At 42.0% G+C, this 16,055-nt stretch overlaps 1 protein-coding gene across 3 annotated transcripts in view; it reads right to left on the bottom strand.

Annotated features, from left to right (window-relative positions):
• MSRB3 (methionine sulfoxide reductase B3) overlaps positions 1–16,055 on the bottom strand; it is a 79,069-nt gene that overhangs the window by 53,291 nt on the left and 9,723 nt on the right. For all 3 annotated transcript variants that reach the window (XM_059472115.1, XM_059472112.1, XM_059472114.1), the window contains exon 2: positions 3,495–3,621. In XM_059472115.1, the coding sequence (XP_059328098.1) occupies positions 3,495–3,570 (76 nt within the window). In that variant the 5' untranslated portion in view covers positions 3,571–3,621. The remainder of the gene's footprint in view (positions 1–3,494; positions 3,622–16,055) is intronic.

Below are 16,055 nucleotides of genomic sequence, written 5' to 3'. Positions count from 1 at the left end.
AGAAAAGTACAGTTTCCTACTAGTAGTTATTTTAGTAATTAAACACTACACAACAATTTGATATTACCTAGGACTTTATTATATGGGAAAAAACCCCAACCCTAAGTCTACCCCTATAATTTTTTCATCATTACTTTTACTTAATTTTACAAGCACCATAATTTTCTTTGATCTACAGGAGAGGAAAATCCAATTTATCACATGCAAAAAATGTGATGTAAGCAGCACAACATTCAAAGTGTTAAAGAAATAAAGAGTCTTTTTAAGAAATGAGAACCCATAATAATTAAAAGACACAGCAAAGCAATATAAGTTATCTTTCTAGGTTATAGCTTGGTGGTCTGCTTCAGAAAACATATGCACATGGAATCTGCATAATCAGTGCTTGTATCAGTTGCTTCTTAGTATGCATAAAGCAGATGAAGTAGTTTTTATACTAAAAGTTTGGTGGGCATTGTTGTGGGTTTTTTTTAAAGACTTAATTTCTGTGAATTAAATCCTGGCAGGTACTGAGTGCATCCTACATTTCCAAAGAAATTCAGAACATTCAGCTCAAATAAAGTGGGCTCAAGGAGCAACACTTCTCTGTCACACAATGGAGCTGCAGTCATCACTGACAATGAAGAAACCTTGAACCAATGCGATGGTAGTTTGCATACAGGCAAAGACTTCGCTTTTTTCTCAGTATTCTTGCTTTTCTTAAAATACTTGTAAATGTTCCTAAGTTCTCAGGGTGTGCTTTCTGAATGAATGACTCCTAGACGGGAAGCTTTTTATATATTCCTGGGTGTGCAGAACAGCAAATGCCTAGTGCCATCTACTGGGAGCTCCTGCTCCTGCTCAGACTTGCCATCTTGTCTAAAAAAATGTTATGAGCAAACAGTGCACTAGGTGTGCACACATTGAAACGTTTAGCCCTAACTTCAGACAAAAAAAAATATTTTAAAAATACAATTTGGAAGAACAGATCCACACTTCAGGTGCTAATATATAAACACAAAAAGAACAAGTAAAAACACCAGTATAAGTGAATCTCACAAGTGCTTACAAAATAGTAGCTCAGAGAAGGAACAGGTCATCTCTATTCTAAGATGCATTCCAATAGTATTTAATTAATTTAATGGGGAGGGAGATGCGAAAAAAAAAACCCTCTTGTTTCTCATCTACAACTATACATTAAATATAAATTATATATTGCCTTGTGTTGCTTTGTTCCTTACAGGAAGGATAGAGGTACCATTCCAAGCATAGAAATTGAAACAATACTTTCATTCAAGTCCTTGTCCAGCAAATATTTAACTGCATAGTGTTTAAAACATTGTTTGAAAGCCCAGTTTACTGGTCTGATGGCACTTTGCTTCCTTACTCTGAGCATGGGTTCCAGAAGGTTAAAAAGTCTCGTTCCATATTGAATTTGCCACTGAATTAAAAGGTGGCCAAGCTCCACACAGTCCCAGACTTGGTGGACATATGGCATGGTGGCATGGTTACAGGACTGCAATTCACACAGAACTGGACAGTGGGAAAAGTACTAGCTCAAAGTGTTATGTTATAAAAACTCAGGAGAACTTGGGGTGTTTTCTGTATATTCAGAAGCCAAAGTCACAGGGCATTGTGGCATTTCAGCAGATGTTGGTTTGACATTTCCTTCCCATGTTTTATTGGATACATGCTATGCCATTTACTTGCAACCCCTTAAATACACCACAGGCAAAAAAACCCAAACCAAAGGCAAAGCAAGCCTATATTAATTTTTAAGCATCTGGGGAATTTAGATTACTCTTAAAATATGTGATATCTGTGATTGTATATTATTCCACTGTTAGCAGGTGAAATTGAGCTTCTTAGATATAAATATCTCTCTATATATATCTCTATAAAGTAGTCAGTCATTGGAACTCAATCTAATAATGGTCCCACAGTTAGGGATCTAAGAGATGGGAATAAACAGTAGTGTTAACTTTGTATTCCAAAATGTGACTACTGGATTATGACAGAAAAACAACTTGATTAAACAGCTACTGCAGTGCTTTGGAAGCAGGTACAGAGCAGCAAAACCTCCTGTGGGGTCTGTGTGTTTCTAGCTGATCAGCTTGCACATCTCCTTTTCAGAGTGGAAACAAAATGGCCAGAAGATTGAGTGTCCCCATGTTCAGGGAGACAACAGCAATATGAGCACACATCAAAAGGTGCATAATGAGGGCTAAGGAAATTTGCTTACCCTATATTTTTAGGATTTAAAATCTGGCTCAGGAGCAAATATAACAGGAAACCAAGGTCAAGCTGACACAATGTGGGTTATTCTCTCTTCCTCAATATGTGTTTTCAGTTCCTATCAAGGTTAATGGGAGTTTTGCGCACATGTGGGGGAAATGGAACATAAATGCTGCAAAAATTGGACTCAGATTTAGTTCAAATAAAGTCTAATAAGCTTTAGGAAAATCCATCAGCTTGAAAACTGATGTCTTATCACTGAAAAAAAATCTTTAAAACATCACCTCCATATGCTTGCTAAGTCCAGGTCTGGGAGAAACTGCTTGTAACATTCTGCACTCTTATGAACCAGTTGTGAGTGTAGCACAAACACCCAAGCTGGCCCATCTTCGAGGCCTAACACAGATCAGCCAGGACTGTATCTTTTTTATTTGGGCAGCAAGAAAATTTCTAGTAATGTTCAAAATTAACTCAGCACAGCTTCTATTTTCTCCCACATAACCCTGTATACTGACATTTTTACACTGACATTACAGACTGTTGCCTTTTAAGTGAAACACAAAATACTTAGGTTCAAGGTTTTCATGATAAAATCAGTTCATGGAGATGGGCTCTTATAGCACCCTTCCCAGACTGAATGGTCAAACCTGGGCCTTACATGAAAAGTGCAGCTGCATGTGGGCATTAAATTGCATGTTTCCACTTAGTTATGTAGACAAGTGTCATGTAATTAAGGAATGTGCTGCCAGAGGAATGAAAGAATTAAGTTTTAAATTCTGCACGCTTTTTGTACATGATTTTCAGTATAACATACTTGATTTATAATAAAAATGTGAAAATAAACACATGGAGTATAACTATAGTGTACTGCTAAATATTTTGGAAAATACTTTTAAGTATGATTTAATAGCAATGATTTAATAGCAATCAACATGTGAAATTCTTTTAGATATTATCTTTTAAAATTAGGAATGGCATTAAGTAAAATATTTTCAGTTTAATGACACATATTTTGCCAAGAATGAGGAAAATAATACAAAATTTAAGAGACTGTATTTTGACAAGGAAGTCAGCATTTCCAAGATTTTTACAATCTCGGATATAAAATTGCTCACTCAACTCAGAGACTTTAACAAAAAAAGAAAAAAGTGCAAAGAAACTTCTACTTCAAAGGAAAATTTAAACAGAACAGCCCATAGCACATTGTTTCCTGCAGCAGAGACACCCCTTCCTACAAGGGCCTTTATTATGCATGACACAACAAGCAGCACCCATTCAACCTGAGGGAAGCCCACAGGCTCGCAGGGCCACTGGCTGGCTCTTTGTCACCAAATGCAGCAGGTTGAATGCAGACATCACTGTGATATCCTCACCAACAAAACCAGAGGCAAAGAACAGGGGCAAGAGCTGAGTAGGGAAGAAAAAAAAAGAAAAAAAAAAAGATGAGAACAAATTAAAACACCAAAAATGTTTTCATTCACAGAAAAAAACAATACTTAAAATTTTATATGACTACCACATGGGACCACAATTCTAAATGTACTTTTTAAAGTGCATTTAACCCATTCTTGCTACCCCACCCCCCAACATTTTGAGACATATTACACAGTCTTCAGTGTAACCATTTTATATGCTACAAAGTGAGAGGGCCTGGACATTTTTATAGGGGGCATTCACAACAGCTGCCTTAAATACCCAACCGAGAGCAACTTGGGGTAGTAGCCTGGTCACAGGTGCAGGGGTACTAAGGGAAAAAAACCCTTAGAACATCAGCTAGATAGTAGGAATCCTGCATGGAACACCCAGGAATGCTGGGAAGATCAAATGCAGTCTTTTTCTATTTATTTTATTTAAACCAAGATCACACTCCGCAACATTTCTGAATGGTGAATGCTGGAAACTAGTCTTTGCTAAAAATTGTTCTTTTGATGACTTGTTTGAAGAATGTGACATTTCATTGTAATAAACTTGCTAGATATCTTAAAACCATGGCTTTTCAAAGGCAGGAAATAATTCATGTTGTAAACTGTCCATGAGATATATTTAAACAATCCTCCAGCCAGTTCAAATATAGCAAACAGAGAGATGGCAGTCATGAGATTTTATTTCAGAAGGGTTTAATGCACAAATACTAATTGTTCCATTCACCCCACAATGGGAAAGAGGAAATGCAGATGCCTTTTAGCCCAGCCATGCACAGCCACAGCTCACTTCAGAAGATTATGTGATGTAGGACTGGAGCCAATCCCCAGCCAAAGTCGGTACAGAAACTCTCTGGGACTCTCGTGGAAGCAGGATCAGGCCCTTAGGAGCTGCGGAGCAGCAGGGCAGGTCTCCCAGCCTCCTCTCAGGCTCACTCTTTCAGCTGCGGGAGCTGCGGGGTGAGTCCAGCCATGGCCCATAGCAGCAGCTGTGCCAGCGGGGCTCAAACTGGCCACGGCCTCGTCCTGAGGAAAAAGACTCTCAGAGGAAGGACACTTATAGAACACCCCAAAAGGTGCAGACACCCTATCCCTGACAGCATTCAGTGTCAGGCTGGACGCAACTGAGCAACTCTGAGGTGTAGTTGAAGTTGTCCCTGCCCATTGCTGGGCGTTGGATCAGGGGGCCTTTAAAGCCCAAACCGTTCTGTGATAATTCCACGATTATAACAAGGACCCAGCCCCCAGCCGTACCCATCACCAAACCGGTCTGGAGCGCATCTCACACACCCGGCCTCAATTCGGTCGTACCCAAACCAAACTCACTGCGAGACCCCCGACACTTCCGTGCTGCCTGACGGCGGAGGGGCACTGGGGCAGCAGCCCCGTGAGCGCCATCACGCACACAAACACGTCCCTGCCATAGCGGCAGCGGAGCCGCGTGAAAACTAGCGCAGATTCCTCCGGAGCAGACCGCCAGGAGACCACAAGGCTGCGCGCAGCCCCGCCGCAACTCCGCCCTTGCCCCACAGCCGGCAGTGTCCCTCAGCCGGCGCTGTCCCGCAGCCGTCACTGTCCCGCAGTGGGCAGTGTCCCTCAGCCGGCACTGTCCCGCAGCCGGCACCGTCCCTCAGCCGTCACTGTCCCGCAGTGGGCAGTGTCCCTCAGCCGGCACTGTCCCGCAGCCGGCACCGTCCCTCAGCCGGCACTGTCCCTCAGCTGGCTCTATCCCGCAGCCGGCACTGTCCCGCAGTGGGCAGTGTCCCTCAGCCGGCGCTGTCCCGCAGCCGTCAATGTTCCGCAGCCAGCACTGTCCCTCAGGTGGCACTGTCCTTCAGCTGGCACTGTCCTTCAGCCGGCACTAACCCTCAGCCGGCACTGTCCCGCAGCCGGCGCTGTCCCGCAGCCGGCGCTGTCCCTCAGCCGGGCTGAGGCCCGTGCCGCGCTCCGGCAGCAGCGGTATCGAGCGCCCCCTGTCGGCGGGCAGCCCGCAGCGGCCCGCGCCGGTGGCGCCGCCTGGCGGCCGCTGCCCAGCACACTCCTGCGAGGCGCTGCACTGACAGCCCAGACGGACACTGCCTCCCTGCCCTCCTCCTCCTCCTCCGCCCTCCCTCCTTCAACTGTAAACAGCTCAAAGGAAATTATTTGAAATTCACAAGAATTATAAAATATTCTGGCCTTTTGAAACTTTTTTTGAAACACTGAAATTATGTCAGTGTTCACCAAAATGTTAATATTTACTCTCACATACTCATAGACTTGGAGGACATGCAAGTCCTGGGAGCCCAGTAAAATATCACTGAGCATCCATGGAAGTACTTTATTGGAGTTAATCTAATTTATTCTTTTATTGCTGATGCTTTGATTGCTATTTCTACTTACTCTTACATTATAGCAATGCCCAGTAGTTCCAGTGGGAGGAGATCTCCTGGTGCCAGGTACTGCATGCACACAAACCCTGCTGCAGGAAGCTTCCAGACCCCATAAGAACGGCTTGTGATGAATCAGTAAAGAGAAGTACAAAGTCAAACTCATTGCAATTAACGCGTTTGGTTTGGACGTGCTTCACCCCACCTGCCAATTCCACGGGAACAGAGAACAGATTTAGGGAGAACAACAGTAACATTGTGACAGGTTCATATCTTCCCTCTGATCTTTCTGTGGCACATGCAAACTTGGCCATAGCCTTTAGCATGTTCAAGTGCCGTGTTCATGTCTCTGATTTACTTAAGAGGAACAGCCAGAGCATGACAAACATAGGAAGAAGTCCAGAGGAAGGCAATGTCATTGGTGATGTGTCTGGAGCACAAGTCTGATGAGGAGTGGCTGAGGAAGCTGGGGTTGGTTAACCTGGAGAAGAGGAGCTCAGGAGTGATGTTATCAGTCTCTCTAATTACCTGAAAGAAGGTTGTAGCCAGGTGATGGTCAGCCTCTTCTCTCAGGCAACCAACAGTAGGATGACAGGACATAGTCTTAAGTTACATCAGGGAAGGTTTAGTGGAGCATTAAGAATAATTTCTTCACAGAAAAAGTGATCAGACATTGGAACAGTCTGCCCAAGGAGGTGTCATGGTCTAGTTGACAAGGTAGTGCTCGGTCAAAGGCTGGACTCAATGATCTCAGAGGTTTTTTCCAACCTAAAAGATTCTGTGAAAGCACCATCCTGGGAATAGATGGCTGGTGGTTTAAACTCCCATGCTATACATGCCTGGCCCTCCATAGGTTAAGCAAAGCTCCCATGCTGGTGCTGGAGGTACCTGCCTGAGCCCCAGGGACCCCATCTGTACTGGCACAGCACCCCGCCTTGCCAGGGGCCAGGTGGCCTGGGGACAGCAATGCTAACACAGCTGCCACATGCCTGAGCCACAGTGAGTACTACAGCACTGCACTTCCACCACACAGACTCACCAACCACATGTCTTTATTGCAGTACTGCAGTGTGCCAGTCTCCTGTAAGGACAGATGCTACATGGAGAGGTCAAAGTAGAACTCACAATTCAGGGAAGGGGGTGATGCTTTCATACATCACTGTTTGGGTTTATTTTGGTGGATTGCCCTTTTTTTATAAACACACGCTGCTGTCCTGCAACACCCAGGACACTGTTGGCTCCTCCACAGTTCTCCCTGGGTGTCATCAGACCCCTTGGAGCTCCTTCACTGCACTTAACTCTTTAACAGAGTACAACGTGGATCTTCCATCTGTTTGGCTCTCATAAGATGGACACCATGCTCAGCAATAACTTGCAAATCTTGTAAGTACAGATAGTACAAATACAGCAGTAACTATGGCATTAGCTGGGTTTCAGAAGCAGTTTTCTAGGATATGCATTTTAATTCCAGGGAAGCCTTCCTCTCAGGAGCCTAATGTTGGCAAATATTAAGGAACTACCAGCTTTCAAGAGCTTCTATACTGTCCATTGTGGACATTCAGAAAACATAAGTTTCACCCTGAAATTATTAGCTATAAAGTAGCGTAGGTGGTCTGTCAAATTTGTCCTTCGGAAATTAAGAACTTTGTATGTACTCAGGTTATGTTTTTTCAACCTCTGTCTGCAACTAGAAAAATTTCTTTGGGTGAAGGACAACTTGAGAGGTTAAATTCTGATATTACCACATCTTGTTTTTAAGAGCAGTAGGGGAAACATCAAGGGTCTCTGGAGCTCATAACACTACTGGTTTAAATTTTTCCATATTCAGTGTTATTCCTGACAACTCAGATCCAGAATTCCTAAAATTACATGAGAATCCCAGCTCTCACAAGAAAAAACATGACGTTTTAGCTCTTTACAAGTAAATTAAAAAAACATCCACAAATTCTTAAGGGAAGGATCAGGGTTTTTTTTCCTTGCCCCAATAATAAGACCTTAGTAGTGTGAGGTTTCTACCTTTTTCCAATTTCCCTTCCCCCAGCCCCAAGCCTCATTTGGAGGGCAGGAAACAATTAAGAGATAGGCACACACTAGTCAGCCAGGCTCCCAGGCTCTTGTCAGGAATTCCTATGTCACTGGAAAAAGCATAGAGCAAAAAAACTGCCACACTGAAGAAAGCCAAACAACTAGAAGTTAGAAAGAAGTAAAGGCCTGGGAGTCTACAGTACTCAAGTGTTAAATTAACAGTTTAATTGTTATCAGTATTTGTTTTGTAAAATTTTTTTCAGTCCAGCAATAACTTTGAACAGTTGTTTTGCAAAGGGTTTACTTATTTATTTTGACACAAAGCAAACTATAACCAAATGTTTCCCTGACAAAACTTAGTGGATTATTTTGTATATATGTTTATTTCAGTTTTAACACTTGGATATTTATTTTTTTTTAATTTGGCTTTTGCTCACCTAAAGCTGCTACCAGTCAGAGTCAGCAGACAGGACAGATCAACCCTCAGGAACTGCAGAAACAAAAGGTGCAGCATGAAGAGAGAACCACATGAGCAAGTGTTTGAGTGGATCATGTCTTTCTGTGTCTAAACAATTATTTACTCCCTAGTCATTTTTCCTTTACACATTCTGTGCTAACGCCAAAGACCTTGGCCTTTCCTGCTCTCTGCACTGCACTTGGTGGCTTTAAAGGACTTTCCTGTTTGCAGGTTTGACATGGTGTATGCTATGGTGCAGACAAAGGCAATGTTGAATAGTTTGTAAGAGATGTTTAATAAACCACTGTGAAGCTGCCAGCTCTGGCAGGAGACTGGAGTACAGGAAAATTTTTCAGCAGGGGCCTGATGACTGCTGGTTATTTATCAGTGAAAGAAGGAGGGAAGAGTTCCAGTTCCCACTCCAATCCAAGATGTCTAATCCTGAAACTAGCACCCTTTCAGTGCACAAGGTATTTTCACACTTACATACCTGGGCTTCCAACATCCTGAGAGAACCATGAGGAGGCAGCCTTCAGCCCTCAAAAAACCACACATCCTGTGAATATGCATTTGTGCTTTATAATTATATTTTCAGACAACTGCATGTTTCAATGCACCGTACTGTATTTGAAGCATTTGGCAAAAAGTAGTAATTGACAAAAGCCTGGAAAGTGATAATTTAGATAAGATATTATGAAGAAATTATTCACTATGAGAGTAGTGAGACACTGGAGGAGGTTGCCCAGAGAAGTGGTAAATGTCCCATCCCTGTAAGCCAAGGCCAGGATAAATAGAGCTCTGAACAGCCTGGTCTAGTGGAAGGTATCCCTGCCCACAACAGGGGTTTTGGAACCAGATTATCTTTAAGGCCCCTTCCAACCAAACCATTCTGTGATTCTATGAAATTTACTTTTAAAAAGAGATTTTAGGCTCTGGATTTTCATGTGCTTGTATATCTATTGATAATATAAACTAGGTGTCTTCAAAGGTTTGTGATTTGTTATTTGCTATTAAAATACCTTGCAAAAGCTCACTGTCTGATGAGAATAAAATACTTTAATCATTAACAGCTAGGATAATGATAAAGGCAATTATAAATTTAAGCTTCTCAAAGACTTACTGAAGAGGAATAAAGCATTCTAAATGAAATTAATTGCATTAACTTTACAGGTCTACAGAAGGACTGTACCATATAGCTTGCATGCTTGTCGGCATATATTCCCCCTATACAATGTTAGCTTCTCAATTACAGCCACAGAAATCTGAAGTATTAGACCTGAATTCCCACTTCACTTTTAAGACTCTCAGTTAAAGCATGTTCCCCTTAGCTGCTTGTGCTGGAATGTATAAACCAAATGGCAATCCTGTCTACTTTTAGGAAGTTTACATTGTGCCCTGATAAAAGAGGTAACTACTGTCACACCTTGTAATATTTGAATGGAATGTCAGGAAATGTCAAGGTTCAAACCTGAAGTTAGTACTGTCATTAGAAAGGAGCCTAAACAGTGAAGTTCAAAACCGTTTTGTTTTCTTGAATTTTACATATTCTCTTATACTGGATTTTGTTCTTAAACCCTTCCCAGAGCAACTGAAACTCCAACCTAAAAGCCTTCCTGCAAAACACACATAAGACATTTTCAAGTACCAGTTTGCCCCACATATGCTTTAGGATACTGTCAGATCCAGGTGTTTAATGAGCCTTACTTATAGGAATGATAATTTGCAAAGCCACCAGACAAGTCCCTAACTGTGGAGGCTATTCAGTGTTTCATGCCATGAACTGCAGCAGAGCCAGCAGGGCTGGAGGTGGCAGATGCCTGCCTGGGCACAATAAGCATGGCACACACCAGGGCTGCTCAAGCTCGAGGGGTGCACAGGGCCCTCCCCAGTCCCACGGCTTCCTCAGCTTCCTCACGGTGCCCACTGGCCAGTCCTCCTTCTCCTGTGAAATGGGGTTATCCAGTCCAGTCTATCGACATTCCTGAGGTATCCTTTGCATATTCTAGCTGGGATCCTTCAGCAGCTTTTGTTCAGTGGGAGTAGGGAAGGAAGAAGAAAAGTCTAAAGGTTGAGATCAGACATAAAACAGAGGGAAGCAGAAAAGAAGAATAAGCAGAAATGCTCATTTGCTCACACTGAGTCCCACTCTGTGATACACAATTGACAGGCACTGCTGTATGGACTGATGCCCTCCATCCTTTATCCTTAGGTTGCATAAAGGTTCCTACTGAGGTGAATCAGAGATATTTTTAGGAGTTCTGCCTTTAGTCTGAGCTTGATTACCCAGACTTCAGTCCTCCATGTAAGAGAGATGAGATTCCCACAACAGATTTTGGGTTATCATACAGCTTAAAATTATTATCTTTCCAATAAAATAATAATGAAAAATCTTGAAAAGCAAACCAGATTCTGAAATCTCTGCACACAATTCAGCATAATCTCACTGGTTCCAACTGCTGACAAAAAGATATGCGATGTGAGGAGGCACCATATCTTTCCATTTGTATTAGAGTGGTTCTCCAGAATAGAAAAATTATTTATACTTATAAAAGAAAAACACTACATCTGAGCAGAAAACAAAGATGTATATTTAATTTTCCCCTAATTACCAAATTGAGCTAACATTCTCTCTAATAACAGCCGCCTAAAATGGGAAGCTTACTGTCTCTCACAGGAATAACCTTTCTGTATGCTGAACTGGCCACTGCAGTTCAACACTGTATGCTGAACTGGCCACTGCACAGCCACTGCAGTTCCCCCTCTCCCCCTAGCAAAAAAACAGCTCTGCAACAACGAGGCTGGGGTGACTAAAGCTCCAGGATGTGTCCATGGACCAAATTTAAAAAGCCTGAGAAGTGAGAAGATAATCAAAACAAATGAATTTTTGAAGTCTGTACCCTCCAAAAAAGCAACAAGAGGAAAGACATATTAATGCCTCCCTGTTCAGCAACTGGCTCCCTGGACAAGAAAACTGTGGGCTTGATTTCTTCTTATTTTACCACTAATATTTACACACAGCAGAACACTGATACTGATCTCATCCAAACAACCAAGGGATGTGGTCTGTGGGGATGTGGAGGACGTCCATGCTACACTGAGTACAAGTGCAGGAGGGAGGCAATTGTTTCTGCTTTAGTAATACAGAAGAAGGTCCTTGCGAGAGACTCTCACTTGGTCCTTAGGGAGGGTAGTAAAATGGAAGGAGATTTCATTAATGTAGAGACAAGACAGCACAGGCCTTGTGAACAACAGATGAAATGGGAAAAGTGAAACTGCAAAGAGACACAAAAAAGCAGCAACCCCAAGGAAGGGAAGAAACAAGACAAACAAGGAGTCCCCAAGCCTGGGATGAAAGAATTCTTGGCTAAGGGCAGAAACCAGTGAGTCTCTCAGTCTTGCAAGTGCTTATACATCTGTAATTTGCAGATTGTTTCCCAATAGTTATAACTGGCAATACTTCCCAAAGGAAAGTAAATATAGGTCAATTGGGATTCCCCTCCACTCCTGCTCCTCCCAGATCTGATGCACTGAAATAGGGCTGAGCTGCACTTCCATTTTCCCGGACTTGGTAGCCTGCCAACATACAGCACATTCCTTTTATGGCAGTGAGTTTATAACTACAACAGTCGTAAACTATTCTTAAATGGGTCTTTTCTGAGAGTCATGATCCTTCCAACATCTTGAAAAATTTCTCATTTTTTCTATTCCAGGCAGTCCTCTCCAGCACAGTGGTAAAGATTTAATTGCTTCTGGTCTTCAGATGATGAGATACAAGTGTTCTGGAAATAACCTTTTAATTGAACAATTCCTACTGGCAAGCCCAAAAGCATTTTGTGTTGCGCACCTATAAAGGATTAATTCTCAATACCAAAAGAAAAAAAAATTAAAAATTTCTGGGTACTGCTGTGAATAGAACTATGCAAGGGGTACCCTAGCACTTGAAGACATGAAATCCATTTCTGTTATCAGGATGGTTTGATTAGGTATGTCTCCCTCTCCACCATTATTTGCATTGTCAGGCTTACTAATACAGCAGAGATAACAAACTTTCTATTCTATTTTTAATTTGGGACAAATCCCATGCATCATGTTAAATACAGGTTCCTTTTACAGCAATGAACAGAAGCCCTTCTACAGAAATTTCTATTCTACTTTTCTGAAACACCTTTGTACTAGCTTTTACTTTTCAATTGAAAAAGAAAGACTAATTTTGAAGACTAACAAATACAACATTTGGAATCAGCATTCTTTTAAATTGGGTTACACATTACTCTGTAACTGAGCAGACTTTTTCCTTGCCTTACAAAGATTTTTTGCCGGGGTAACAATACACAATAGATACGTGACAAGAGCAGTTTCTCTTAGGTAGAATATCTCATAAATGAAGCAAAGAGAAAGCCTCCAGCTAGCTGGTATGACTTAAGCGGATTTCAGACCAACACAAGAGAACAGTACCCTCTTTTGAAAAAAGCAGGGTCTCCCTCGTCCCGCAGCCAGATGTGCGCAAACCAGCCCTGCAGGGGTTTGTTCGTCTGCTGAGTGTGCTCCCAACCTGCGTGGCACACGCACACATGCACACACACACACACGCACACACAAACGTGCGCGCGCACACACACACACGCACACATACACACGCACACATACACACACACGCACACATACACACACACACGCACACATACACACACGCACACACACATACACACACGCACACGCACACACATGGGCTGCAGGAGGTGGAAGGGGAGCTGCCACTCCTGCTGCGCAGAGAAGCCGAATTCTCAAAAATCACCAACCACGTACATTGGTGACTGTCTTTAATGAGGCACTGTAAGGAAATGTACAAATGACACTTACTAGTGCACTGAAGGAGATTAAGTCCCTGAACACAACAACGCCAGAAGAGTTGTGATTCCAGACATAGTTTTGCCCTCCAGTTTAATGATTTCTCAGAGTAAAATCTATACCAGGGAATAAACTCCAAAAACTCCCTGCCACAGCAGGAAACTAAGGCATTCTTAATGGATGCCATGGAGTTATTACAGTGAATATAGGAAATTACCAACAATCAGTAGGTCTATTGCCAGCAGATTTTTAAGATATTTAAAATTCTTTTAATTGAAAAAGTAGTTAGTGCTAATATCTGTCTACATGTGCATATATGCGCATAATGTGCCTACAGATGCCATGCACCTTGCTACAAAAATAAAGTTTCTTGCAAAAGAGACATTTGTCTTATTTGTGTAATTTCATTCATTCTGCATTCTTCAGCACAGGCCATTTGAAAGCTGAATTATCTCCCTGTATTTGTATTATTTCCTACTTGAGAAAATACAATTTTTATATCAGACTCTGAACCAGACCTGAGTATCTTGTATTTTGTAAAAATGTTTTTAGGTAAAGGATTTGTAAAATTTAGTTATGATCTCTCTGTCAGACAGCATAACTTCATCTCAGAGCAACTCAGGTGGTGGTTTCTTTTTTTACCATCCCAGCTGCTAGAAAAGCACTTGGAGTTAAAGACACCATAGCTGCCAATCTCTCCCCAGCAGTCTCCCTTACATGGAAATGTTCCACGTGGCTTTCTGTACAAACCAATACCGCTCCTCACCACCGAGCGGTGCCAGCTCCCTTTGATACAAAACACGCTGCACAGCCCCGTGAGTTGTCCTTCAAACACACGCACAGGTCTACGCATATGTCAACAGAACAAAAGCATCCTTTAAAAATGTACCTTTGATCATTCAGACTGTGTCACGATGGTATGCAGAGCAGCCTTATGAATATACAAGAAAAACTCAGCCTTTTATCCAAAAATATTTTTTTAAATTATAGCATAGAGAAAGTCTGACATTGCAAAAATAAAAACAAAAACAAAAAATCAAACACAAAATAATGCCTTGCACACTGCAATAGGAACATTTATCATCCAAAATCCAAAGAACCTATATGAAGCTGAAAAAAACCTCAAACGTCCAATACATAACAAAATAAAATATCATCAAGTAAAACAGAAACTCCTAAGTCTTCTCTTGTCAAGGTTGTACTTTTATTTTTATGAAGAGCAGCAAGAAGACACCACAGCAAGTAAGGAAAGAGTATAACTTAAGCTTTGAGTGAATACTGAATGTCAGTGACTGAAAAGTGAGAGAGCAAGGAAAACTATTTCTGTCCTAACAGCAATAAATTTGATTCAAATATAAAGATCACTTGATTTTAAACCACTACCCAAATTTTCTGCAATTTAATAAGCAGAATTATATGTACACCTACCTATACTTAGTTAATTTCAGGGATAAAAACATTTATTCAAGACTCTTCGTCTTACAAGAGAAAATGTTGTAGAGCCATAGAATCACAGAATAGGTTGGGTTGGAAGGGACTTTAAGATCACCTGGTTCCAACTCCTCTGCCATGGACAGAGGCACCTTCCACTAGACCAGGTTGCTCAAAAACCATCCAGTCTGTCCTCAAACACTTCCAGGGATGGGGCATCCACAGCTTCTCCAGGCAACCTGTTCCAGTCCCTCACCACCTTCACAGCCAAGAATTTCTCGCTAATATCTAATCTAAACCTATTCCCAGTTAAAAGCCATTCCCCCTTGTTCTGTCACTCCAGGCCCCTGTAACAAGTTCCTCTCCAGGTCTCTCATAGCTCCACCAGGTACTGGAAGGGGCTTTAACGTCTCTCCAGGGCCTTTTCTTCTCAAAGCTGAACAAACCCAGCTCTCTCAGCCTGTCTTCATAGAAGAGGTGCTCCAGCCTCTGAATAGCTTCCAAAGACAAACTTCTTCAATGAAAAATGTTACATGGAATCTGTGAGCTGAATTGTGATTTTCATTCCAGTGCAGTTTTAAAATCCACAAACATAGCATTTTATTTTTTAATTAGCCAAATGTATTTACACTGCCTGTGCAGCACAAGGATCTGCATCTTTAAGCATCCTAAAGCTATTTTTCAAATCTTGAACAAAAGAAGTATTAATTCTAGCAAAACTTGCCTAAATTATTTCCCTTCTCTTCAATCCTCTTCCAAGTGTCTAAAACACTAAGGTGTCTCTTCCACCTCTCTTAATTGATTGAAAATATTTATTAAAATTTACATTTTTGTCAATCCACATTTCCCAGCCCTAAATGCATTCAAAAGGCTAAATACTCATCCTATACTCCTCCAGCTGGACTTGCAATAACCATGCAAAACCTTTTCTGCAGAGCAAAAAAGCACTTACCTTCGGGGAAAAAAACCCATAAATATTTTCTCCTGCTCTATTAAAGCAGACTTACAGCAGTGCCAGGCCTGGCAGCAGCCACACAGACATGTGTGGAGCACCCCAGGCAGTGCTGGTGCAGCTGGGGTGCACAGGGCAACAATGCAGGCACCAGCTCCGTTCTCCTCTTCCCAACCTTCAGCTACTTTCAAGGCTTTGTAATTTAGCTTTCCTCTGGATCAATATCCTAAGATAAATGTTGACATTTTCTTTGCATAATCTGTCCCTAAAAGTGACATCTGTTCCACTTGCTTCAGCAGAGGCAGCAGCAGGCATCTGCAGGCAGCCCCTCCCAGCAC

This window comes from Ammospiza nelsoni, chromosome 5 (genome assembly GCF_027579445.1).
Source record: "Ammospiza nelsoni isolate bAmmNel1 chromosome 5, bAmmNel1.pri, whole genome shotgun sequence".
NCBI lineage: Eukaryota > Metazoa > Chordata > Aves > Passeriformes > Passerellidae > Ammospiza > Ammospiza nelsoni.
Note: the sequence above shows the minus strand (reverse complement) of the source record. Positions and strands in the feature narration are given on the sequence as shown.